At 46.9% G+C, this 27,479-nt stretch overlaps 1 protein-coding gene across 7 annotated transcripts; it reads right to left on the bottom strand.

The window, feature by feature from the left end:
• Positions 1-482: 482 nt before the first annotated feature.
• On the bottom strand, positions 483-26,154 carry ZSCAN20 (zinc finger and SCAN domain containing 20). Of its 7 annotated transcripts, none has more exons than XM_049098319.1 (8): positions 25,850-26,154; positions 19,338-19,864; positions 14,259-14,445; positions 13,730-13,806; positions 13,369-13,453; positions 11,270-11,956; positions 9,210-9,635; positions 484-8,637 (listed from the first exon to the last, which is right to left on the bottom strand). In XM_049098319.1, the coding sequence occupies exons 2-8, from the start codon at positions 19,752-19,754 to the stop codon at positions 7,388-7,390; spliced, it is 3,129 nt and encodes a 1,042-aa protein (XP_048954276.1). In that variant the 5' UTR covers positions 19,755-19,864; positions 25,850-26,154; the 3' UTR covers positions 484-7,387. The 7 variants fall into 7 exon arrangements, with proteins under 7 accessions (XP_035569416.1, XP_048954276.1, XP_035569418.1 ...); XM_025447536.3 differs by having other exon boundaries at positions 485-8,637; positions 9,210-9,638; positions 25,862-26,154; XM_025447534.3 differs by having other exon boundaries at positions 485-8,637; positions 9,210-9,638.
• Between the last annotated feature and the right edge of the window lie 1,325 nt (positions 26,155-27,479).

Consider the following 27,479-nt stretch of genomic DNA (forward strand, 5'->3'; position numbering starts at 1 on the left):
GATCGAATCCCACATCAGGCTCCCAGTGCATGGAGCCTGCTTCTCCCTCTGCCTATGTCTCTGCCTCTCTCTCTCTCTCTGTGACTATCATAAATAAATAAAAATTAAAAAAAAATTTAAAAAAAAAAGAAAACACTGGCAGTAAAGTCTTGGACATCGTTCTTGATCATGGCTGTGATGGAGTGTGGGTGGAACGGGGAAGGATATAGAGCGTTGACCCAAGCAACAGTGAAGAAGCTGCCTACTGTTTCTAGGCTTCTCCTTCCCCTCCACCTGCTCCAATCCCTGCTCTCCCCATTCAGCTCTGCCTGCCCCAAACCCACCTCTCCTGGCTGCCTGCTTTCCTCATGCCCTGGACACCCAGGACAGCTGACCCCTGTTTCTACTTCTTTTTTTTTTTTTTTTTTTAATTCATGAGAGACATACAGAGAGAGAGAGAGAAAAAGAGAGAGAGAGAGAGAGGCAGAGACAGAGGAGAGGCAGAGGCAGAGGGAGAAGCAGGCTCCACGCAGGAAGCCTGACGCAGGACTCAATCCTGGGTCTCCGGGATCACACCCTGGGCTGACGGTGGCACTAAACCGCTGAGCCACCCGGGCTGTCTGTGTTTCTACCTCTTACTCTTCCCGACTCTCAACGTCCATTGCTTTCTCCCTGTCTGTCCCTTTGTTCCTTCTCTTCCCTTACCTGTTTCTTGCACTCCCCATCCACCCACCATCTTTTCTGACTTGCCACTCTTTCTTCTCTCAATCCTTCCTTTGGTCCTGATCTGCCTCCTTCCTCAGGCTGCCTGAGCCCTGGAACCATAGAGTCCCTCACACCTCCTCTTCAGACCTCAACCCCAAGGAACCCCGATCTCACCTAGATTCCTGGTTCAGCCCAAAATTTGTGGCAACATGAACACCCAGCAGCCTATTGACAAGATGGCCAACAGAGAGCCAGCCCTAGGCCAGCCCCAATCCAGGAGGCATCTCCCTCAGTTAGGATTGCTTTCTCAGGTGTACTAGTCATACTAGTCATGTCCAGCAATGACTATCCAGACTGATAGCATAATTCTTGTTCCTGCCTGGGTTGGCCAGTCAGCTTTAGTGGATCCCAACATTTGTAACAGATCTCTGGGCCCTGCTAATAGCAAGAGCATGGCAATAAGATGTCTGTGGCACTGTCCTGTCTTCTAGGAAGGCAAGCCCTGTGGATCTGGTCACTGTCAGAGCACTTGCAAGAAAAAATTCACATGAAAACATGTCAACAAGACCTGGAACATCTCTTCCAGGGAGACAATGACTAATTTTCTCCCAGATCTCACCTTTGTCCCAAGATGTGCAGAACATTAGTGCATCCCAACCACTACTACAACCTAACACTTGAGATTCTGACTCCTACAGGAAGAAACGGTTTCCAATGGATTCTGATTAAAGCCATGTCAATGCCTGAAATCTCTCTCTCTTCCCCTCTACCAGTTTACAACCAGCATTCAAGGACAGCAGTTGAAAAGGCAAAAAAGTTGCCAATGCCCCACTCAGCAAAAATAAAGAGTGAAAGTTGATTAGGAAATTTCATTCTTGAGCCACAAAGACTCCTGGACATTACCAAAGAGGTGAGTGGGAGAAGGAAAGAAAGAATCCCCATAAAGACCCTCCAGAGAGCTCTCCTCTCCTTGAGTACAAAGTGTGTCAGCTCTGTTCCTGAACAGGGAGGCAAATCAGAAGAGCCAGGTAAAATTCAGCCTCTGGGAAACCTTCCTTTCTTTTTATCCATAATCATCCTTGTGTTATTTGGGCCCCAGATACCTCGGATTTCTAGCACAGAGATCCCAGGGGAAAATCAAAGCAGTTATCTGGAGAAGGCCAGCAGCCCAAGGAGCCACCTGTTAGGGACCAAAGGCAATGACTCATGAGTTTGTACATCCATCCACGTGTGAAGAACCATGGAGAACAGTGAAAGAAAGAGGTCAGTCCAGCACAAAGGGCATGAGATCATACAGCCTCACTGGACATTCCTGATTCCCTGTTGCCCTTTCCTCCACGCTTTGAGGGTAATGAGAGAGATGCTAGAAGAGCCCAAAACAAGTTTGTTTTTTCTTTCAGTTTAATTGATATAATTTATTAATTTATCAGGTCACTTCATCCCAAAGTAGGGTTTAACTAGCCAAAAACTGAAACACTAGGGATCCCTGGGTGGTGCAGCGGTTTAGCGCCTGCCTTTGGCCCAGGGCGCGATCCTGGAGACCGGGGATCGAATCCCACGTCGGGCTCCCGGTGCATGGAGCCTGCTTCTCCCTCTGCCTATGTCTCTGCCTCTCTCTCTCTCTCTCTCTCTCTCTCTTTGTGTGTGACTATCATAAATAAATAAAAATTAAAAAAAAACAACAAAACAAAAAAACTGAAACACTAGCCAAAGTATGAAAATAATGAAATTAAATGAAAAATGAAAATAATAAAAGATAAAGAAGTAAAAACAAAACCAGACAAAACGAAGTCAGGGACTGATGCACAAATTGCTAACCAAAAAGGGCCTGTTCGGTTTTAGAATTGAATCTTGAATCTCTGAGCCTCTCGGTGGCCAAAATTCATCCCATTTTCATTTCAGAGTCACTAAGTTCAATCACAAATGTTGGGTTTTTGTAAGAAATTAGTTGCTAAAAGAAATTCCCTGGAGATAACATGCCCAGAATATGCCAGAACAGTTTAGCATGACCTCCAGCCTGGCTAGACAGCCTCACCTCCTCCATCTATTTCTGCGCAACTTCAGGAGTAGGGTTGGGTTGGGGCCGCATACATAGTCATGAACAAGTTGTTTCTTACCGGTGCTGTCTGTGAGGGCATTTTCCTGTCTTGCCCACCCCCCTTCCCAGTGAAGTTTGCAGTGAGGGTTTCAAAGAAGCAGCTTGCCACCACCACCACCACACCACCATCACCACCATCACCACCATCACCACCACCACCATCACCACCAGGGCCCACCCTTGCCCCTTATGCTCATCTCCACTGCCTCTAATGTGTAGCAGCTATTCTGTGCCCTGTGAATTCCCTGAAGTACTGAAGCTAAGCCATCTTCTACATGGAAGGAAGGAGTCTTTTCACCGGGGTGTCATATTTGTCACCTGGCACCAGAGTGGAGTCAATGACTCTCCAGAGATTCTAGTGACAGTGGCCCTGTCAGCTGCTGCCCATGGCTCCTCTCCTGCTTGGGCTCACATGAACCTGTAATGCCAATCCAGAACCACCCTTACAGGTACATGTGTTTTCTTACTCTTTATTCCTGTGGCCCTCATCCTGTAGGTGGCATGATTATAGGGTATTCTCCAGCAACAAAAAAGTGAAAATCGAATGTGATTTCAGGAAGTATCATGTAATGGCAGACAGGATCAAAATCATCTGCACATACAAAGAGATTAGATGCCCTGATAGGAAAATTGATGTCTGTATGCATCCTTATTCTATCTGTAGTGTTTAGGCAAAATTGTTCAACTGGATCCTACCCTTGACCATTCTGATTCTCTTGACTTAACTAATGGCTTTTCAACCAAAGCAGCTCTCAGCCCTGAGATGTGGGTGGACAGACCCACACTGAGAAGAGGGCAGGGTCACTGGGCACAGGCTCCTTCTAGGGTTCCTGACAGGGACCAAGTGAGAGGTGTGTCAGAGGGCAATGAGGCCCCCAGCATGGGGCGTGGAAATATAGTGAAGGCCACTACATCAAGAGGCGATTCCAGATTTGCCTACAGTCAAAGGAAGGGAAAAAACGATGCTAAAGACAGGGTAGCGTTAGTACTGATGTCAGGAGAGACACACCAGCCAAGAGCTGTGGGGAGCCAAGTGGCTGCCACCCCGGACTCAACGGCGCAACTTGAACCCCACTCTCCTGCAGGCCTTCCCTGACCTCCCACATGTAGCACCAACCTCTAGGTGCAGTTGGGGCAGGGCCTGACATTGGTGTCTGCTGCTAAGCAGAGGGGGCGCTAAGGGGAGGATCAAAAGGAGAGGTGGGGTCGAAACTGGGATAAGGGATGCTTCCCGTGAATAATTCTGACTGTGGGCACTGGCTCCATTCAGAAGGCTCCCCAAGCAGCCGGGGAACTGCAGCCCTCTGGACAATAATGGTCTTAGGAGGGAGGATGTGTCTGGGGGACTAAGTCTATAGGAGTCTGAAAGTGCACGCCTCGCTGGAGGTGTGTGAAGGAGGCTTGTCCGTGGGCCAGAGTGTATTGTGCATGCCCAATGGGTGGGCCCTGTAGGGAGACCTGAGTGGGGGGGATTTGGAGGAGTCCAGGAGCCACTCAGGTGGGGCCGGCACGCGGTAGACCGGGCTGCTAAGAGGGGAGCCCAGGGCAGGAGCCAGACCTGGAAGTCCTAGGCTCGCACACAGCCAAAAAATATGCAAATAGGAACAGTGAGGGGAGCCAGTGCACCAGCAAGCCTGGGGAATGCAGCCTCGACCACGAAGCTTCCATACTCTCCTCCCCAAAGGGTGTTCCCCTTCTCCACAAAGTGACTAAACATAAGCTCCTATTTGCAGCCTGGAGGCAGAGAGCTATCCCTCACTGGGGGCCCCAGAGCAGGATGAGGCAGGGAGGACTCAGGGCCCTCAGAGGTCAGTCAGAACCCAAGCTATGTTATACAACTTCTCGAAGGAGGCTATGGGGTACAGTGAGGCTGAGGCTGCCATGACTGGGAAATCACTGCCGGTGCCAAGGCCTACAAGAAAGTGGGTACCTAACGGCAGCCTCAGCCCCTGGTCCCTGCCCTCACCCTCTGGTCTACTGCCTCCTGAGAAGTACATGGAGAGTCCCCTCGGTGTCTTCAAGTTACCTCCGAGGAGCGGATGCCCTTCTTGGGAGAGGCTACAGGAGTCAAGTAAGGGGTGCAGCTCACGTGCAGCACCCTTCCAGCGTCACATTCGCTGCCTTGGTTTCCCATCACCAGAGTCTGACCTGTGGGCACACAGGCTGAGGCCCAGGCTGCACAATCTGCTTCCCAAGAGCAGCCTCACGTTAACAAAGCTCAGGATGTGCAGACCCAAACGTCTGTTTATTGGAGCAGCAAAGCCCTGCTGGAGGAGGTCTGGGTGCCCCAGCAAAGCAATGAGGCAGGACCCAAACACAGAAGCCACCTGAATGAGAACTTCCTCCAAAGGAAGGGTCGAGTATGCAGAGGAGGGTCCACCTGGGCCCTGTCTTCCCTCCTGGCCAATGCCGCCTGTGCTCTCAGGCTGAACCTGCCGTTACAAGTTGGGACAAAGGATCAAGGGGGTAATGGACATCATTCACTGGGAGCGTGAGACACTAGCACACCTCCAAGAGCAGGGGTGCCGGGGACACCTAAAGGGGAAGAGGGCTCAGCTGGCTTCCACGGTGAAGGTTCCTAAATGCTTCCTAAATGTTGACCCTCCTACACAGGTCAACTTGGACTGGCTCACACAGGATGGCTTGCTAATTTGCGGTACCTTGGTCTTCAGAGTTTCTCCTTAGGAGGGTTTAAAAATATCGACCAGAGGATTTTTCCTTGAAATTCTGACATCTCTGCCTGTGACAAGCCAGGGACAAGCAGGCTCGGGATAAAATTGTGCCACACATCTGGGACGCAGGACAGTGTTCAAAGTCCTCTCAGCAGGCACACACCGACTCCCCCCTGCCTCCCCCTTGCTCAGCTGTGGCATGGCCATCAGGAATAAGGCTTCCACCAAGGGGAAAGGGGTGGGGGGATGCAAAAATGCAGGCCTGGGTTCCCGTGAGGCCTAATACTCCATTCGGACACATCTAACTTGAGGATTGACTCCTTGAGAAAGGGGACATTCTTAAACCCCATTTCCTGTGTAGAAGTGGTATCCCATGGGAAGAGGTATGCCGTGGCTGCATGTCCTCCCCAGTCTCAAACCCCCTGCCCCCCACTATATCTCTCACACATACTGTTGCAGAGAAGGAAGTCCACACCAAGTACTTGTATTAATACTAGCTCAGCCTTGCTCTAAGCATTGGCAGTTCTGACCAACCCAGACCTTTTCCTCTTTAGGGATTCTCAGTTTCTGTATTTGCTAAGAGGAGAATTCATAAGGGAATTTTAGTAGGAGACATGGCCCACAAAGTGCTTTGAGATCCTTGCACCTGAGTTACCTGCTCTACTGTGGAAGGGGATTCAGTACAACAGTTAGGAACACCTCAGGCTCCAGAGACATCTCGTTAAAGCCTGCCTCTGCCTCTGCCACCTGCAGACATGCCACCCAAACATGTCACTTAGCCTCAGTTTTCTCCTCTGGGAAATGGATAGATTAGGACCTTCTGGCTGCCATGGGGAATCAGAGGATGTGCTTAGCAAAGTGCTTAGCACAGAGCCTGCCAAAGAGCAAATGCTCAATAAATAATGGCTATTTTTGCTATTATGAATAATTATTTATCAGGGTTTTTTTTTAAAGATTTTATTTATTTACTCATGAAAACACAGAGAGAGAGAGAGAGAGAGGCAGAGACACAGGCAGAGGGAGAAGCAGGCTCCATGCAGGGAGCCCGACGTGGGACTCGATCCTGGGTCTCCAGGATCATGCCCTGGGCTGAAGGCGGTGCTAAACTGCTGAGCCACCCGGGCTGCCCTAATAATTATTTAATAATGACATCACTGATGTTCCTCCTCTTTGCTAAGGTCATGGTGGTCTGCTTCCGGCCACTGATTCCCAATTATGCCCTCTCTAACCAGTCTCAAAATTCTTCAGTATGGATACACCCCACCTGAAACCCACCATCTATGATAATTTGCTGATATGTGCCAACGGACCATGTGTACCTATGGACAGTGTAAAGGCCCTGTGAGGTCTGGAATCACTGCTCAGGACCACTGATTTACCCCTAAACCCCCTGTTATCAGTCTGGCTCAAACAGATAAAGTCCTCACATGGCAGCAAATGTAAAGAGAGCCCAAGGACCGGGATTTTTATAGGAGAAAAACAAATTACATTTAAGAAAAGTGCCTTCAAACCATAACTATGAGGGACCCTTAACTATAGGAAACAAATTGAAAGTTTCTGGAGGGGTGGGGGGGGATGGGATAACTGGGTGATGGGCATTAAGGAGGACATGTGATGTAATGAGCACTAGGTGTTATCTACAACTGATGAATCACTAAACTCCACCCCTGAAGCAAATAATATGGTATATGTTAACTAAACTGAATTTAAATTAAAAATAAAAAAAATTAAATTAAAAAAAAAAAAAAGAAAAGTGCCTTCAAATCTGGCTCCTTAGCATTTGTAATTCACTTCCAATTAATCTGGATTATACCAAGCTAACTTCCCTGGGTATATACCAAGCCTAAACATTGGGTAAGTTTCTAGCACACATCTTATGATCTCAGGAGATTTAAATATACATTTATCTCTTTTGCTGGGGGAAGGGTGTCTCCTACGCTGCTTTCCCCCCTGCATGCGTTCTCCGGTGGGCGCTGAAGTGGGAACTATTGTTGAAGTCTCTCCCACACTCCATGCACTTGTAGGGTTTCTCCCCAGTGTGGATTCTCTGGTGAATAATAAGACTAGAGCTCTGGTTAAAACATTTCCCACATTCTCTGCACTTATAAGGCTTCTCTCCCGTATGAATCCGCTGGTGAGTAATGAGGTTGGAACGATCACGAAAGAACTTTCCACACTCAAGGCATTTGTAGGGCTTCTCTCCTGTGTGCACTCTCTGGTGTGTGATGAGCTTAGAGCGCTCACTGAAGCACTTCCCACAGTCCACACACTTGTACGGTTTCTCCCCCGTGTGGGTTCGTTGGTGGTTAGCCAGTGTGGAGCTCTTACTGAAGCTTTTCCCACATTCAGCACATTCGTATGGTTTCTCTCCCGTATGGATTCTTTGGTGACTAATGAGGGCAGAGCTCTTAGAAAAGGTCCTTCCACATTCAGAACACTGATAAAGCTTTTCCCCTGAGTTGGTACTGTGTGGGCCAGAATTCAAGTTCTTACTGGCACTATGAGGTTGTTCAAGAGATGGCTCTTCTGTAGAGTTCCTCCAGTGAGCACTAAAGGATGGGCTTGGACCAAAGTTTGCCCCAGGCTCACTACAATGGTCAGGATTGCCTCCCAAGTGGACTCTTTGATGTTTCAGCAAGTTTGAGCTCTGGTTGAAACTTTTCCAACATTCCCCACATTTGTAGGGTTTTTCCCCTGTGTGGATTCTCTGGTGGGTGACAAGATTGGAGTGATCACTAAAGCTTTTCCCACATTCAAGGCATTTGTAGGGCTTCTCTCCAGTGTGGATTCTCTGATGGGTATTAAGATTGGAGCGGTCACTAAAGCTTTTTCCACATTCGAGGCATTTGTAGGGCTTCTCACCTGTGTGAATCCGCTGGTGGGCGATGAAGTGGGAGCTCCTACTGAAGCTTTTCACACATGTATCACATTTGTAGGGTTTCTCTGCCAAGTACAGGCCCTGATGGTCGATAAGTTTTTCTAAGTCCTCTTCAGAAGAGCATTCTTCCCACTGCTCCTGGGGGCAGTTTCCCCACTGCCCTTCACCTTCACCGTCACTGTCTTGCCCCCAGTCAGAAGGGTGGCAAACATCCTCTCTAGTACATTTTGATAAGTCTCCAGGCAAATCCTCAAAGATGTCCTGCTCTGAAATCTGGTCTTCACCCTTATGCCTCATCTCAAACCCTGAAATAGAAATGCAGTTTTTCTTCATTCATTAGTTAACATCTATTTTACAGATCTTGTGTCTTGTGAATTTAACTAATGTGAATTTGTATCATATATTTTCTTTTCATATCTTATAATGTGACTAACATGAAATTGACCAAGTTTTGGTGCATATGTAAATTTCTGAGCTGCAAAGCAGAGAACAGAGCCTGGAACATGGTGACCTCACCAACAAAGTCATGAGGCCGAGGCCACGTGGCCAGCTAGTCAGTCTCTTTGGTCAATTTCCCTATTGCCCTACTCAATAATGAACACCTCCTTCTTCTGGCACATTCCAAATAGCCTGTGCTGTGTGAAATTGAATAAACTCTACAATTTCCCAGATAAAACCCAGTAAAACTGAGACTTGGCTGCTTATTTCATTTGGGGGATTACACAAAGCTAGAGACTGAATCATCTGAGCAAATCACCAATGCTTTTCCTATTCATGTCCATTCTCTCTTGCAGCTCAGAGACAAACAATAATGAGTTGGCCCCTTGCTCTCTGCATGCTCCCGGATTTTGTGGGCATCGAATTACTCTGGGCTTACCTGTGTCTGGGGTTTGAGGACATGGGGCTGGAGATTTGATGGCATCTTCATCTGCCATCTCATCCCAAGCCTGCTGGTCATCAGCCTCCGTACTGCTCTGCCCAGGCCTTGGAAGACCTGCTGCCTCCCTGAGGGTTCCCATGGCTCTGACCGCAGTCCGTGCCCTCATCAGTGAGTCCAGCTCCTCATAGAAGGGGCACGTCCCTGGTGGGTGGCTGCTCTTGGCTTTCCGGTAGCTTCGAAGGAGGTTTTTGAATCTGTAGCGACACTGCTCCAGCGTCCGCAGGAAGCCCTGTGCGCACAGCCGCTCTGCAATGGCGCGGTACACCTGGCTGTTCTGGTGACAGGTGCGAAGCTTTTCAGAGAACGGGGATTCACTGAGAATGGTCAGGAAGGCCTTGGTCTCCTCATAGCCCCAGTGCACACCTGCTGTCAGGAGTGAAGAGTTCAGAACTGTGAGGTATAATGAGACTTGCCTAAGTCATCAGGGATCAGGGTCCCCCAACTCACCAAATGCCTAGAACACAGGCACCTCAAAATCTTCCAGGCACCTGGGGCCCCAGCAAAGACTATTCCCTTGCTTCTCAGGAGTGCACCAGAGCCTCCCGCCCCCTTCTAAGAGTCTCCACTAACTCTTGAGTCTTAGCTGAAGAGGACTGAGGTGGCCACGTTATACTAGGTGACCCTACTCCTCTGGTTTCCATTGACTAGTGTGGGGAAAGACCTGTAGTTGGATCCAAGAGACTTTCTCTTTATCTATTCCATACATATCCTCTATTTTATGAACTTTCCTCTTAACAAATGTGGGAATTGAGAATCTCTAAACATAAGTGGGACTTCAAATAACTTTACAACAGCATCCAACTGAGGAAGCGCTTTCCTCTTTTGTGGAGCAATGAAAGGAGGCAGTCTGTTCTCAGGTCCTCTGCAGGTAAATGATGCAGCCCAGGGAGGCAGGATTGTGGAGAGGAAAACCACACAAAACTGGAGGCAGAAGCTCTGGGCTCTGACTTTGACTCTGCCCCTAGCCCATTGTCTATATTTAGATAAGACATGTCATCTCTTGGGCTTCAGTGTTTCCACTTATACAATGACTGTATGTTTCTCCAAACGTCATGTGTTCAACCATACACCATCATGATTTCTGTTATATGTTAAATATTTCACTCAGTATCTTTCTTTACCTAAATTTACTGTCTGTGAAATTACAGGTTGATATGCTCATCCACAGTAAAATTAAAAGTTCACTCATGTAACACTATAACCATCCCCATACTTCTAGTGACACACTTTGGCAAATACAGGTGAAATTTGAACAACACAGGTTCAAACTGCAGATCCACTAATATACAGATTTATTTTTTTAAATATATAGTACTGTAAATATATTTTCTCTTCCTTATGATTTCAGTGATATTTTTCCTAGTTTACTTTATTGTAAGAATTCAGTATATAATACATATATTAAATATAAAATACATGTAAGTTATTTATAGTACTGGTAAGGCTTGTGGCCCACAGTACGCCATTAATAGTTAAACTTGGGGGGAGTCAAAGAGCTATACATGTATTTTTGACTGAGCAGAGGATCAGTACCTTAACTCTTGCATTGTTCAAGGGTCAAATGATACTGAATTAGCTCTCTAAAGTTATTTAAGGCTTTAAAAGTTTGCTACTATAACTAAAATTCACTCTAGGAAACTAATCATAGAGGAAAAGAAAGGTTGAGGATAACCTAAGGAACTGAACACCTTACTCCAGTGGCATCAATCTAGACTTGCGGGACATGTGGGTGGCTCAGTGGCTGGGCAGCTGCCTTCAGCTCAGGTCGTGATCCCAGGATCCGGAATCGAGTCCCACATCGGGCTCCCTGCTAAGAGCCTGCATCTCTCCTCTGCCTATGTCTCTGCCTCTCTCTGTGTCTCTCATGAGTAAATAAATAAATCTTAAAAAAAAAAAAATCTAGACTTGCAATCCAGTCTATGTCCTGAACTTAGCAAACAGAAGTCTCATGGGCTGGAGAGCTAGAATCTGGATCCATGATACCCCATCGTTCTTACCGATACGACTCTGGAACAGAGTTGGCCCCCCTGGAATCCTGGGCTCCTGGACGGACTCGTCAGTGGCCAGCTCATCACCATTACAGTCTTCTGCTACTTCTTCAGGCTCCCAGACCCCTTCCTCCTGCTCATCCATCTCTGCATCGCTATCCCCCAGCCTGGGGAGTGCCATGGCCTCTCCTGGACCCTCTGTGGCTCTGTTGGCCGTCCGAGCCCTCACCAGGGCCTCCAGCTCCTCATAGAAGGGGCACGTTCCTGGTGGGTGACTGCTCTTGGCTTTCCGGTAATTCCGTAGGAGATTTTTGACCCTGTAGCGACACTGCTCCAGTGTCCGCAGGAAGCCCCGGGCCCTCAGCCGCTCTGCAATGGCCCGGTACACCTGGCGGTTCTGATGACAAGTCCGGAGCTTTTCAGAGAAAGGAGACTCACTCAGAATTGCTAGAAAAGTCTTGGTCTCCTCGTAGCCCCAGTGCACACCTGACACCTTCATGTCCTCTGTGTCCCACTGACATTGTTCCTCCCAGCCCTTGGAGTCTCTCCAGGCCGATGCCTGAGCTGGTCTCATTTGCTCATTACCCAGGTTGTAATCTACAGTGTTCCTTTTTCCAGAGTTTATAAAGTTTGGATGCCAAACTTCTGGTCCTTGCTCTGGCTGGCAGTTGATACTTGGTTTTGAAACTGGAACTCCTAAACAAAAGAAAGAAGAGGAATGATTAAGTAGAAATGATACACTGAGCACAGCATTTGTCCAAAATGCCCTGAAACAGATCATTTCCCTGTGTGAGGACAATAAGAAATTCCTATGCTGATTCCCCACCTTAACTGACCTGTTTTCTTTGTTCACTTGCTTCCTTTGTTGCACTTATGAAATATATCACACAAAGAGTAACTGTTACTGATGGGAATGTGGCCTAAACTGGCCCAATCAGGATGAATTTAATGGCTAGAGAAAAGATTTCCCTCTCTCACTCATTCACTGTGTGTGTGTGTGTGTGTGTGTGTGTGCGCGCGCGCGGCACGTGTGTGTGCATGTGCACACCCACACACAAGTGTTTTGCTAGGAAACTTGTGAGCCCAACTGTCATCTATCTTTTGATTATGACACATGACAGTGCTGGTGGGAAGCTGACAGTGAGGATGGCAGAGCAGAGAAAAAGAACCTAAGTCTGCTGTGACCTCGCTGAGCCACTTTATACTGTGGCTGGAGCATGTCCTCCTCTCAACTTCCAAAAATGTGAGAAAATACATTTCCTTATTTTTTTAAAACACTTAGCAGCTCTGTGTAAAGGACTGCTGTCCCAACAGCTCCCAGCCCTCACAAAACAGGAAGCTTTTAATTAAAATAAAAATTTGAAGAAAACCAGATCAGAAAGAACTGAGAACTAAAAAACTTTAGGCCTACCAAAGTTTGCTCCTGTGAACACTATCTCCCCCAGATATCATGGTTGAGGTAAAAAAATTAAAATAAAATAAAATAAAAAGAGTTCTACTGTCAAGAAAGGTGCCAATAAGACTTCTCATGTCTCCTCTTACCTCCCCTTAGGAGGCACACCTATCACTATCTGCCACTTTATTCCGCTCATGTCTAATCCCTCATACTAACCCCAGGCTCCACAGGGAAATAGTTCATTTTTGTTTGGCTCCTGTGGAGATGCAACTATAGAGACAGGAGTTAGTACGGGCGATGTGAGCTTCAAGTGCTTTGAGCCCTGTGATGTTTACTTCTACTGTGTTTAGTACATCAGTCTCAGGGGCTCAGCTTACTGGAGTCTGTCCCTGAGAGATGGACCCTGTTTGATGCTGAAAGGACTGGATTTCTGAGATGGCCTAGGACAGCCATGATGAATGTCTTGAGGAAGCAAGTCCCAAGAGGGCAGGCTTTCAGAAGCCACCAGCCTATATCCAGGCAGACCCCACATCCTACACTCCATTTCTGCCACCAGTGCTAGCCATAAAGAGCATGTCGTCTTCTTGTCTTCTTGTGTCTCAAGTTCCAGACTTCCAGAGCCACGAGTCTTAAGGGAGTGACAAAACAATTCTTTGGGAACTGAGTATAACAGAAACCAGACAATATTCCTGAGAGGGCACTGTTTCCTTACCTAGGGGCATGCCGTTCCCACACCCATCTCCTGGGGGATCCTTGGAGAATTCCTTCTCAGCATGTTTGCCAGGTCCCAGGGCTTCCTGTGAGATGTACAAGACAAGGACCACAACTGAAAACAGCCTGGGAACTCTGCTAGGCCCCAGGAAAGGTAACAGACACAGGGATACCATGTGTGAGGCCAGTGTCATAAGAAGCAACATGACGGAAAAGGCCCAGTAGATTGGGAACCAGGGCCAGAGGCCGACGCCCTGTGACATATGCCCTTCTGCTGAGGGCAGGTTACAGAGAGAGGAGAGGGGCATGGGGGTAAGAGCCCAGAAATCAGGACAGGAAAGAATGGACAAACCACAGCTTACCTGGGACTCCGCTGTCACCTCCCAATCTCCAACACTCCCCATCTTTGGGAGAGTAGGGACTCGGGGAGTGAGAACAGCTGAGGAGAAGAAAAGTCTCTAAAACCCAAGCTCTGGTTCCCAAAAAACCACGCCCTCCCAAGTCCAGCTTTCCAAGTGCCATGCTTGCCTCAAGTGGAGACTGTCCTGATAGCCAGCAGATTTCCCCTTTTACTTTCCTTCTGGAGTGTGGCTCTGAAGCTGAGAGATGTGCTGTGTATAAGATGCCAACTCAAACTCCTATGATCACCACCTGGCCCCAACCTGATCTGAACATGCTGCGGCACTAAGCTCAGTGGGGTTACCAACATCGCTGGGAGCTTCATCTTCTTGCACAATGCTTACTCACTCGCCTTCCTTCTCGGCATGTCCATCAGACACTATTTCTACCCCTTGCCTTGAATTCTTCATATCCCTCCTCCCTGTGCTTCCTTCCTTATCCCCTCTAACCCTCTCCTCTCTTCCCTCATGTTCTCTGATTCTTGATACTCACCACTCTCTTTCAAGGGCTGTGGCACCATCTTGGTGTCTAGATGTTTTGGAAGGTCAGGGCATGAATTCTTCACCCACTGCTTCTGGCACTGGGCTTCAGGCCAGTGATTTGCTGGGTGCAGCTGGCAAGGCTGAGATTCCTGCATTGCCTTTAAGGACCTGGTCTCTTCTGCACACAAGCCCAGTTCCTACACACACACAGTCAAAATTCCCAATTGTCAGTTCAATAGGACCAATTTTGCTAGGGCAGGGAGTGTTCTTTTGAGTACAGCTGTGGTCCAAGGGTTAACAAGTTCTTTTTAAGATTCAAAGATGCCTCAAAGTGGTGTAACAACAAAACCATGAGACTGACATTAGTAAACGGACCAGCACTGATACCACCAAATTACTACTGTTTTGTTTGACACAGGGAGGCTATGCAAGTGTCTCAGCGAGGTCACTACTGTTTCAAACATTTTTGAATCATAAAACATGATTTTATGATTGAAACATAATCTCTAAATATCAAAAATAGGTGGTTTCATTTTTAAGTTATCAAAAAAAGATAAAAGTTGACTGGGTATACGTCAGAAGATAAAAACAGATATAACAATAATTCTAAATATAATTGCTCTAAATATTCCTGCTGCAAGGCAAAGAAAATTCAAAAATAAATATAAGAGAAAGGATAGGCAAACAATTACAGATGGAATTTTAAAATGGAATGAAAGTGTGTGCTGTTTTAGAGAGGTCCATCTACTCTCAAAACAGAAGGAGAAGCAGAGACAAGGCACTGTAACTCAAAAGGAAAACAGAAGTGGCAATTCGATTTCAATGCAGAAGTTCAGGCAGAAAAGCATTCAGAGACAAAGAGCAAATATATAAAACACAGGAGAATAATCAATTAAGAGAGGACAGTACCAAATTCAGCATTATCAATCATAAAGCTCATTTCTTATCTGTTAGTTGGTTCCAAATTCAGAGATGGAGGCAGAGAGATTATCTCCTGGCTCTAAAACCCTAACAACGTAATAATCTCATTGCCTTGTAGAAACTTTAAGAAATATGTTTCAATGTTTTCAATAAGTATTTTCAATACTCAGGTGGTTCAAAAATAGAAACTATAAGGGTTTAGTTAGTGAAAATACCCTATCCCTTCCCCTGTGCCCATCCCATCTGCCCAGTGTCTTCCTTTACCCCATTCTTCCCCACAGGAAACCACTGTTCTGCACCCTTTTGTTTCTTTATATACAAGCATCTATGAATACAGACTTCCCTATTTTTATACAAAACATAGCAATTATATACATTGCTCTGAACCTTATTTTTTTATTCACAATAGTAATATCCTCACCTTCATCGACTTAATGAGTTTGTGAAATATATAACTCCAAAAATCTTTTGGCTGATCTATAAACTCCAGTCCTTTCTTAAATAAGACAGGGATGTTTATCCTTAAGATATATGGAGTGGGCCATGAGCATAAAAAGCCATTCCAAAAGAGGCCATCCACCAATGTCCTGTGTGGTTTACAGGGAGAAAACATCTGCTTACAACCTTTTTCCATGGTTGTTTAAGGAAAAAACAAATGAACTTCTCTTTGTTATAGCTCTAATCTTACAATCTACAGAGTAACTATGTGATTAGACTCCATAACAATCCTTACTTCCAGCCCAAGTGCCTCCAACTACTGCCATGCCTAAGTAAAGACACTGATGCCATGGATGACAATTGTAGACACAGAGGAGGGATTCAGGTGACAAAAAGGGGGAAAAAATAGACAACTGGTTGGGGTAGGGATAAATAAAGAATCCATCAAAAATGCCTATGCATGAAGGAACTTTAATGAATACTACTAAGTGAAAGAAGCCAATCTGAAGCCAATCATACATCCTGTATGATTCCAACTATGTGACACATTGGGAAAGGCCAAACTATGAAGACAGTTAAAAGATCAGTAGTTGCTAGGGGTTTGGAGATAGGAAGGGTAAGTATGCAGAGCACAGAGGATTTTTAGGGCAGTGAAACTACCTTGTATGACACCGTAATGGTGGATGCATGTCGTTACACATTTGTCAAAATCCACAGAATGCACAACACCAAGAGTGAGATCCTATATAAACTCTGGACTTTGGATGATAATGATGTGTCCAATGATGACAGGTGCACCGCACTGGTGGGGAATGATGTTCATGGGGTTGGGAGGCAGGAGGCATATAAGAAATCTCTGTACTTTCTGCTCAGTTTGGTATTTTTGGTTTGTTTTTTTAAAGTTTTTTTTTTTTTTTTTTTTTTTTTAATTTATGATAGGCACACAGTGTGAGAGAGAGAGAGGCAGAGACACAGGCAGAGGGAGAAGCAGGCTCCATGCACCGGGAGCCTGACATGGGATTCGATCCCGGGTCTCCAGGATGGCGCCCTGGGCCAAAGGCAGGCGCCAAACCGCTGCGCCACCCAGGGATCCCTGATTTTTTAAAGATTTTATTTACTTATTTGAGACAGACAGGGAAAGTACAAATGTGGAGGCAGGGCAGGGGGAGAGGTAGGGCACACTCCTGGGATCAAGACCTAAGCTAAAGGCAGATGCTTAACCAACTGAGCCACCCAGGTGCCCCTTTTCTGCTTAGTTTGGCTGTAAACTTAAAACTGCTCTAAAAAATAGTTTCGTTGTTGTTTTAATCTTTTTTTTTTTTAAGATTTTATGTATTTATTCATGAGAGACACACACACACACACACACACACATACAGAGGCAGAGACACAGGCAGAAGGAGAAGCAGACTCCATGCAGGGAGCCCGACGTGGGATTCGATCCTGGGTCTCCGGGATCATGCCCTGGGCTGAAGGCGCCGCTAAACCGATGAGGCACCTGGGCTGCCCGTGTTGTTGTTTTTTTTAAATGCCTATGCACCTGATGGGAAGAGGGGTTCTGGAAGAGATGATAAGAGAATAAACAAACCAAAACCCACCCAACAGCAGAGCTGAAAGGTCTCTTTAAGGAAAATATCATGGAGGATTATTAAGCCCAAAAGTGCCACCTTTTCCAAGTGGTTCTCTCTTCTGGACCCTAGTTAGCTAGTAAGACCTGGAAAAATTTCACTTGCAGAAAACTATAACTGAGTCAGGTCCCCTGCAATGGAAGATCACAAGCTATAACATATGTGAGGGCAGGGAAGCTCCTCTACTACCTACCCATTTGTTTTGTGTGTGTGTGTGTGTGTGTGTTTTGTTTTGTTTTTTTTAAAGATTTTATTTATTTATTCATAGAGACAGAGAGAGAGAGAGAAGCAGAGAAACAGGCAGAGGGAGAAGCAGGCTCCATGCAGAGAGCCCCATGTGGGACTCGATCCAGGGTCTCCAGGATCATGCCCTGGGCTGCAGGCGGCGCTAAACCGCTGCGCCACCGGGGCTGCCCCCTACCCATTTGTTTGGACATTTGGGAGCACTAAGGAGGAGGGAGAAAGTTAAAAAATAAAAACAATAGTCATAGGAAAGTAATACATCATAGAGAACATTCAATTACCTTACTTTTTTCCCCTCCAATTTTAGAAGCAGTTCAACCTCTGCTCAGCTCACAGGGATATAATTTGAGAACTTTTGGCCTAGCCCAACCCTCTCATTTTACACATAAAGAGTTATGAAGACCTTGATTTAAATCGATTGATTCTCATCTCAAGTTATCTTTCAGCTCTGAAGTCCTAAGACTTCCATTCGTTTTTTTCACTGCCACTTAAGATGAATAGCTGGTTTCTTTAAAAGAAATAATCTGGGAAGGCAGTGTGGTATATTAAAATAAGGTACACTCTCTCACACTTTGTTCTATAACTTCAAATAGTAGCTTTCTGTGTCTTCAGTTTGTAAAGGAATAAAAAAAGCCAAGCCACAGACCATAAACCTTCCTTCCCCTAATCTCACACCTGTCCAGAGCTTTACCCCTTATGACATACAGAAAACCCCAGCCATTTGCAAGGGATGTTCTCAAACCTATAGCTGCCCCCAACAAAGTGTGATTAACTAGAACATCACAAAAACTACTGACTATGTAAAGGGAAGCAACTGGCTTATGCTGAGATGAAGGTTCTGGGTGGCTGGCTCAGGCTGCAGCCAGCTCAAGGACTTTGTTCTACACATGCCAGCTCCAAAAACAGGATTCAAAAAGAGTGTGCCACAGAAAAATTAGAAATGATATCATGGGCCTTCGGTCTCTTGCAAACTATTGAAACTGTGAATGTTAAATCCACAGTGCTTTCACTTCCTTTACCTCGGCTCTACCATTGAGTTATCCAAATCTAGACAAGTTACTTACATCTCTGAGTCTGTTTCCACATCTGCAAAATGGTGGCACGACAGCACCTACCTTATTGGGCTGCTGTGTTGATTAGATGAGCAATGCAAATAGAGCCGAGAAGAGTGTCTGACACACAGTGAGCACTCATGTCAGTTACTATCTCCTTTGAGTCTCATGCCTCAGAGATATTTTAGTTCCCACGGTTTGCAGATGAGGCATCTGTCATGTCATAGAAATGACAGTAAACTTGGAACCTGAGGATCTAGGTTTAAGCTCTGGTTTCCTACTGGCAGAGCTTTGCGAGCCACCTGACTTCTAGGGCCTTAGTTTAAGCTAAATAATGAGGATGGTAATGCTACATCTGTCCACCCAAATTTCTGCTATAAGCACCCAAAGATTTCATCACACGTGGAACATAATACAAATTACCCACACTATGAATACGGCCCCAGGAGGCCGTCTGGGTGGTGGTTCTGAACATGGGTTTCTGTGTCAGGCTGCCCAGACACACATCCTGGCTCTGTTGTCTGGGGCTGTGTGACCTTGAGCCAACCACCTATCTTCCCTTTGCCTCAGTTTCCTCATTGGTAAAATCAGGGTTAACAGTACTTATCTCATTAAACTTTGACAGGACTAGATGAGTTAATACATGCAAAGCACTGAGAACAGTGGTACACAGCAGTGCTCAATAAATGTCAGTTGGTTAATAACAATAATTATTATTACCACTGTGGTTTTGGGCAATTATTAACCTATTCACAGCCCCACCACCTTGTCTGACCTGCTCCTTGGAGAACAGATTGTTTGCCTCACCCTCTGTCCTGCAGCCCGGACCTCTCGGTGCCAATCTTCCACGAGGGCCACTGCCTCCTCACCACTCTCAGGGTGGCGCGCTTGCACCCAGGCCTGGATCTCCCTGGGTAAGATAGTCAGGAACTGCTCCAGGACCAGCAGCTCCAGGATCTGCTCTTTGAGGCGGATCTCTGGCCGCAGCCAGTGACAGCAGAGTGCCCAGAGCTGGCTGAAGGCCTCGTGGGGTCCAGCTGCATCCCTGTACTGGAACTGCCTGAAGCGCTGGCGGGAGGCCTCAGGGCCAGGGACAGGGTGATGGTCCTCCTCTCGGAGTTTGGATTCTGATCTCCACGAGTCCCCCTCCCGTTTCACAATCAAGAGTTCTTCAGGTTCTGGTCGAGGAGAGGCCTGGGCCTGGGGTTCCAGGGCTACAGCCATAGTCGGTCCTGGACACCTCGCTTCAGCTGGGCTGTCCTTGTTCAACGTTGTCCTGCATCTAAGGCGTGTCCTTCAAGGGGCTCCTAGGAGAGGCAATGCTCCCCAAGGCTCTGAGGCAGAGAGACAAGGGACAGTGTAAGAGAACCCCCGTATCTTCCACTGCCTTCTCATGGGGTGGGGGTGTGAAGAGAGGAATGGGTGTAAGTGGGAAGACAAACCACAACCTGGCACCCAAACCAGCACACCTTGGAGGGCAGCACAGTATGAAATCCTCTGGGATGTGCCTGAACGCTACCTTCTGGCATCAAGGCCTTCACGATCCAACATGCCTTCCTTCCTCTACACATGCCCAAGTCTGACCTTTCCTCCAAGTGGGTTCCAAATGTTACCCCCTCGCTCTATCAGGCCTTTTCCCCCCAGACCTTCAGCTTTCTTCTAAAGGTGCTCTCTTTACAAAAATCCCTTCACTCCCTCTTGGCCAACCCATCCATTTGGCATTTTTTACCATCTCGAAACTGATGACTCTCAAAACTTCCACCAGGACCTGCCTCCAGACTTCCAGACCCCAAATCCAACCATCTACAGGATATTTCCACTTTGTCTATGAGGCGCCTCAAACTCAGTGGGCCACAAACTTAATTTGTTATTTTCTCCTGCAAACTTGTCCTTCTGCTGGAGCTTTCCACCCAGCCAAGCCACCACCACCCTTTTTTTCCCTAAGATTTTGAGACAAAGAAAGCGAAAGAGAGCAAGTGCATAAGCTGAGGGGAGGAGCAGAGGGAGAGAGAGAAACTCAGCAGGGAGTCTGATGCAGGCTGGATTCCAGGACCCTAGGATCATGGCCTGAGCTGAAGACAGACGCTTAACTGACTGAGCCACCCAGGCACCACCTTCTATCAAGTTACCCACGCCAGAAACCTGGTTATCATCTCTCTCCAACATCCCCAACATCCAATTCATAAGCAAGCTGTGCCCTCCTGGACTTCTAGGCATCTACACCTCAATGCCATCACCTCGAGTCAGGGAGTAGCCATGCTTATCACTGGATCAGCCTCCTAACTCATGTCCTTGGCTGCTCTCCCCTCACCCCAACCAGGGTTCTTCACACCACAACCAGACTAGCTCCAAGCCTGACCAGGTCACTTCTTGCTAAACACCTTTGAGTGACCTCCTACGACCCTCAGGATCAAGTGTGAATCTTGCCCACGGGCCCATCTTATCTCTTTGCCCACTTCCGCTGGTCAGGAAGTTCCAGCTGCATAGTTTGCTGCCCTCTGAACCCTCCCACAGGCAGCAGGCAGTCTCCTTTAGGAAGGGTCCTCCCTTTCTTCACCCAGCTAAGTCTCAGCTTCAACTGTACTTTTTCCAAGAGACCCTTCCTGTGCCCTGAAACGAGATTCAGTCCTTCCTATGGCACAAGCTTCCACGCCACCTACATTTTCTCTGTCATCACCCTGATTATGCTCTAGTGGAGTTATCTTACCCACTAGATCATAAGCTTACTAGCACCACGCTCAGCACACGCAGGAAGCACTTAATAAACAGTGAGACAATGGTCAGCTCACGATGGTGATGTGTCATACAACAAGGGTTATAATTAATCCCCTTCTGCACACACTAGCTTTTTTTTAAATTACCTTCTTGCTCATGCCAGAAGGAATTCTTTTCTCCACTTCCATCTATGTCACACATGCCACATTCTCTGTTGTATTACAGCGTTGTCTGTGTGTGCAGCCCCAGAGAGATTACAGCCTAAGGACGAGGAATATAGCTTACCCCTTCTCTCCTCCGCCCCAATAAACACGGCGCACCACGCACAGGAGGCTCTCAGTAAATGCTTGTTGAATGGACATCGGGGGTTGCTTCTTTTACACAATGAAGACTCTGACAACACTTATGCTGGCTTATCTGGAAAAACGAGCTCTTTGTGTCATTCCCAGCACATTTGGATGACATAAAAAACCCCACTCAAAGGCAGCTATCAGCTGCCTCCAAGCAGGAATGACAGAGCTCAAGTGAGAATGGAGGGGCGTGGTATTCAGATTTTAGGCCATCTGGACTGTCCAGAAACAAGGCCAGGGTGATGTAAAATAAAGCCTTGTCCTGCCCGAAGACTGCCACATACACAAGGAGGCTAGGTACACAACTTGTAAGCACCTGGCGACTTCCTGTCTGTCCTTCGGCTACCATGTCAATGTCACCCCACCTGTCAAGAGTTCCTTAACATGCCCTTGTTGTGCCCTGCCCCCATCCCTGCTCTCCCAGAACTTGCCTCCTCCCTCCTAAGTTCCCAAAGCAGTTGGCACATACCTCCAACATAGGTGTTATCCTACACCACTGTAATTACCTGTTCCTACCTCTGACAGCCCCACTGAATTGGATTATCAGGGCCTGTTACTCATTTCTGTATCCACAGTGCCTGATAAATACCAGGGCCACTGCCTCTTATTTTTTGTTTTTTTGTTGCTTTTTATTAAAATGGCAGGTCTGGTATATCAAAAGCCTAATGCGCTATGGGAGGTACATCATTTATATTAAACTAAAGAACTCACTTTTCATGAATTTTCTTTTTTAGCCACAGCCTGAATCATGCACTAGCCCAAAAAACATTTGTGTCACTCTCTCACACAAGGACTAATTCACCACCAGTCATTTACAGACTCCTACCATGTACCTGCCCTGTACTGGTAGCTGGTGAGCCAACAGTACCTAGGACCTTCACGAAAGTTACACTCTCATGAGAAAGACAGTCAATAAGCAAGCAAAGAAGTGCTCCTGCAGAGAGAGAACAACACTACAACAAAACAGGCAACTAGTAGTTCTGCAAGGCCCAAAGCCCAGAGTCTCAGGTAATAGGTATTTTCTTCTGGGAAGACTTGAAAGTCCCAAAGATTAGTTTCAAATACAAATCTGAAAGCTTTTTCTGCTACTCTCTTAGATATGAAAAGCTGCCTATTCACAGACACAGGTCAATACAGTCGGCGGATAGCAAGGTGACTTTACACAGAGCTGACAGAAAAAATAGCTCAGTCCTAGACACCCAGGAGTATCCAGGCCACACCAGGATCAGCAATCTCGAAGAGTACCCACCTACTAAGTGTCCATGAGGTGCTAGGCTTGACACTAAGTGTCCTACATTCATAATTTCATTGTATCCTCCAGGCAGGCATTAGGGGCAGATCTCTGACCACCCCACTGTCATTAGCATGGAGGTGCACTACACTGATCTATAACTTACACATATTAAACTGCATGAAACACCAGAAAGCGTAGGAAAGACATAATTTAAATGGTGCAGTCAGTTCCATTCACTATGTGTCTATTCCAGAACAAGCATGACTTTCCTGGTCTCCAGGTTGATCTAAGTTTCTCAAGCCTTCCTTTCCAGTGTGTGTATCTTTCATACATCAGGGTCCCTAAACACAGGCCAACTCTTTCATCTGACATTCAAACAAGAAAACCCAGCTGTGCTGGTTAGCTTACTGAAAGACAATGTGTTGGTTTCTAAGTGGATCCTTGCCAAAGGATTTTCAAGAGGACTGTGATTTTTGGCTAAATGTGATTTCCACCTTCTGTGCTGACTTTAGAATAGAATTATCCTGTAAAGTATGAGTCCATATCCTCAATTTACATACAGGGAATTGAACTTCTATGAAGCAGACTTGCTTAAGTTCACAGAACTAGCAAGCAGCAGAGTTGAGACTCAGTCAAGATTTGTTCTATCTAGTCATTTTTCTTAATCACACTATGCAGCTTCCTCTAGGTCTGCCAATCATTCAAACTCCTTGAGAAGATGGTACAAGAGTGGAAAGAACATTAAGGCAGGAGGGAGCAAACCAGGGTTCCAGTTCCACTCCTGCCATTATCAGCTGTTGGACCCTGGATGACAAGTCATGTGGCCTCTGCACCTTACAGCTTGACCCTACTCAATGCTTGCCCCAGATTCCCCAACTAATATGATGGGAGCAGAGCAAAGGAGAAGGAAGCCTAGAATCAGTGGCTACACACTTAAATGGCTATAGGGGCCAGGCAATGTAAGTGGGTACATGAGTGGACCGGGGGCTGTGGCTAACTATAGAGCACTAGAGAGAACACTGGCCCAGTTCCCAGGCCTTCTATTTTTTCCAAGAGAAGCTAATTCTGGATTTTTAAATATTGGCAACCAACTCGAAATTGTTTCAAACACCAGGACTAAATAGAGGATAATGATAGGCTTCTTTCAGCATGGGCTGTCATCACTTGACCATCTTTCAGCTAATTGATCTCAAAGGTCTCTTCCAGTATCTAGGAAGACCAGAAAGGGTAACAGATTCCTCCTAAGCAATGAGGGATTGGTGTTGACTGGGGTCAGGATCCCTTTACTAATACAGGGCAGCTGAGGGGCATGCTGGCTCCTAGGGTTTTCAGCATGGATGTGAACATAAGGAGCCCACCCACTTAACAGTGGGGTGGTAAGAGCTCTGCCCTAATCCCATGGGAAAGACCAAAACTGGTCTGTGACCTCCAAAGAAGAAACCAGGAGTCTCCAAAGGCTGTTAAGCTTACTGGGCTGATGGTCCAGGCTACTGCTTAAAGTAACTTGACCTCCCATTTAAGGGCTTAAACCACGGAGAGCAAATGGGCTTCACGTAAAGCATCAACTTCAGTCAACTGCACTAAGGACTTGGAACCCCATGTCAGTATGTGTTGTCACTAATTAGTTATGAGCACCAGACACAGGGAGGAGAAGTGGCAGCACACATCCTATGTATTTGCCTCCCCTGGATTAAACTCTCATAGGTAATAAATCAGCACCCAACAAGGATAGCCCTGACATCTCATGCCCCTAGAAATCCACTGGAAGTAGTAGTCTTCAAGACTGAAAAAGCAAAGTTTACCCTGGACTGTCATCATTCACACATGCATCAAGTATTGACCGATTTACTTGATTTACATCAAGTATTTACTACCCAGGGCTGGGCAATGAGGAAGTGGAAGAGACTCAGAAACTGTCCTTGTCCAGAGACACTTACAGTCTAGCGGAAGAGACTGCCCCACCTCCAAAAGTCACAGATATTTATGGTCAAAGGTGGTAAATGCAGTAAAAGAGGTCTGTGGGAACTGGGGTTGGGACATGGCCTAATCTGCTTAAGGAACTGAACAAAGTAACATTTGAGTTGATTCTTGGGAAAATCGTTTTCGTGGCTGGCCATGGGGCAAGAATGTGAGAACACCATACAGAACAGTGGAAAACCAAACAGCCTTAGGCTGCAGAGGGAGTTTATGAAGGGTCCTGACTATCAGGCTAAGGTGTTTGGACTTCATTCTACAGGTGATGGGAGCCAAGATGGTTTTTAAGCAGAGGGAACAGTAAGATCTGTGGGTTAAATAGATGACGCTAGCTACGATGTGTCTGTCCGAGCTGGGGAAGCGAAAAGGTGGGAGACTTCAGCAAAAACCCTGACCAGAAAGGGGCAGATTCAGGACACATTAAGGAAACAGAACAACCTGGAGATCCTGGATGCAGGAGAGGGCAAGAGGAATCAGAGGGTCTGGCTAAAGTGGATGTTGGTGCCATTCTCCATCAGGCAGAAGGAAAGGGGTGCTGTGTGGGGCCACAAGCCAGTCCCACCTACTTGGTTCCAGAGGTCACAACCATTAGAGGAAGTGTAAGGGGGATCAAATCAGCTGTGTTCCTCAAGGCGAGCAGGTAGCGGCTGGAACACTATTTTTAAGGTCGGGCTTCCAGCTCAGGCCCTTTTCTCTTCACTTCTTGCCAGACACCGAGAACCCTCTAGCCTTCCCTCTGTGGTCTCCAGAGCCTCCCAGGACTCTCCCACCTCCAGGACCTCTCGCAGCCTCCTCACCTACAGACCTCTCCACGACCCCCCTCACTCTCAGGGCCTTCTATCTCCCCGTTCATCCCCGACCCCTCTATGACCCTTCCCATCTCCGGACGCTTCATCCCCTGGCCGCCCCTCACCCCCGCCCCCACAGAAAAGCTTCGTTCTCCCCTCTCACCTTCCCTGGCCCCCTGGGACACCACCACCTCCTAAGCCTCCAGCCCAGAGCCTAGAGTCTCAGCTGCCCCCGCCCCGCCACCCAGACTCACCCACCGAGACACCCACTTCACGACAGGGCGGAAGTGCTCCGGGGTTCGCGCAGGGAATGCTGGGACGCGCAGTCCGAACCGTGCCACCCCGGGACGAGAGCGTCTGAGACTACAACTCCCAGAAGGAACTGCGCGAGAACCAGTGGGCGGCTCCCTCCGTTTGCTGCCAGTCAGATGCCGTCAGCCAATAGGTGTGTCATCTTCTCCCGGTCTTGGGCACCGGAACAAATCGGAACAGGATCTGTTCTTGAGGGCGGAGCCTATAGCGACCCCGGTCCTTTCCACAGGCTCCGAGATTATGGCACCGCCCAGTGGGCGGGCACTCAGGCTGAAGGGGGCGGGGCCGGCTTCTGGAAAGACGCGGGAGAGGTGCGCCGGGGAGACGTCACAGCAGAAATAAGGAGAAATAAAGAGAGGGAGACTGCTGGAGAGGAGAGTTGGGCAATTGTAGGTTCAATTTCCAGCTCACTGTTAAGCTACGTGATTTTGGATCGATGGTGAACCTCGCATTCTTCACCTGTCAAGTGAGGATAATAACAGCATCCGTTCGCCGGGGTTTTGTGAGGCTTCAATGAGAAAATACACCTAAAACGATTAAATCAGGGCCGGCGTCCTAATAATACACAGCAACTGTTAGCCATTATTATGTAAATCAGTTAGTACAGAGCTTGGCATTTCGTGGGTGTTGGAAAAATGTTCATCATTATTTGAATAATAATAATAATCAGAATAATTTCAATATAAATGCAGTTGCTTTGTACCATTATAAATACTTCGGGATATGAGCAATCTCATATGGGGTTGAACATGTGGGGTTTGCAGTCAGGCATGGATCCAGATCCCAGCTCAACTACTCCTCTAGCTGTGTGGCCTCAAATGTATTACCGCATCTCTTTTGTGTTAGGTTTTCGTGTCTGTAAAATGCAGGTGATGTAATAGAACTCACACCACAGGATGTTGTGGAGATGAAATGAGGTAACTCGGGTAAAGCATGATCTCTGGAATCAAGCTGCCTGTGTCTGAAATGTCTTCCAAATGCAGGATGTAGGGTTTGCCTCTCACTAGTTGTTAAACCTCTGGCAAATCACTTAAACCTCTTTGTGCTTCAGTTTCCTTATCTGTAAAATGGGAATTTTCATAATGGCATCTATCTAATAGCATTTGTGTGAGGAATGCCTAGGAAAGTTTGTAAAGGACTTGGCCCATGCCTGGCAGGAGGTTAATAATCATTCGCTATTATTATTTTTACTAGTAGGTATGAGACTTTAGGGAAAGTAATAGTACTCAGCATATGGCAAGTGATCAATATATGTTGGCTCTTGTTAGAAATTTGGGGAATTCTATATTTTAGGGTTTTTTTTGTTTTTTTTTTTTTAGATTTTATTTATTCATGAGAGAGAGAGATAGGGAGAGAGAGAGAGGCAGAGACACAGGCAGAGGGAGAAGCAGGCTCCATGCAGGAAGCCCGGTGTGGGACTCAATCCCGGGACCCAAGGATCACACTCTGGGCTGAAGGCAGGCGCTAAACTGCTGAGCCACCCAGGGATCCCTATATTTTAGTTTTAAAGGCCCAGTTCCTCCTCACGTTCAAAGTGAAACATGTTCCAATTTATTCATTGTTGACAACTCAAGTG

Source organism: Canis lupus, chromosome 2 (assembly GCF_003254725.2).
Source record: "Canis lupus dingo isolate Sandy chromosome 2, ASM325472v2, whole genome shotgun sequence".
NCBI lineage: Eukaryota > Metazoa > Chordata > Mammalia > Carnivora > Canidae > Canis > Canis lupus.

Coding starts and splice junctions, on each gene's coding strand:
- ZSCAN20 (XM_025447536.3), bottom strand. CDS start 19,754: ATGGCTGTAGCCCTGGAACCCCAGGCCCAGGCCTCTCCTCGACCAGAA. Junction 13,454..13,729: donor AGGTGACAGCGGAGTCCCAG/GTAAGCTGTGGT, acceptor TACATCTCACAG/GAAGCCCTGGGACCTGGCAA. Junction 8,638..9,209: donor TCCTCAAACCCCAGACACAG/GTAAGCCCAGAG, acceptor TTTCTATTTCAG/GGTTTGAGATGAGGCATAAG.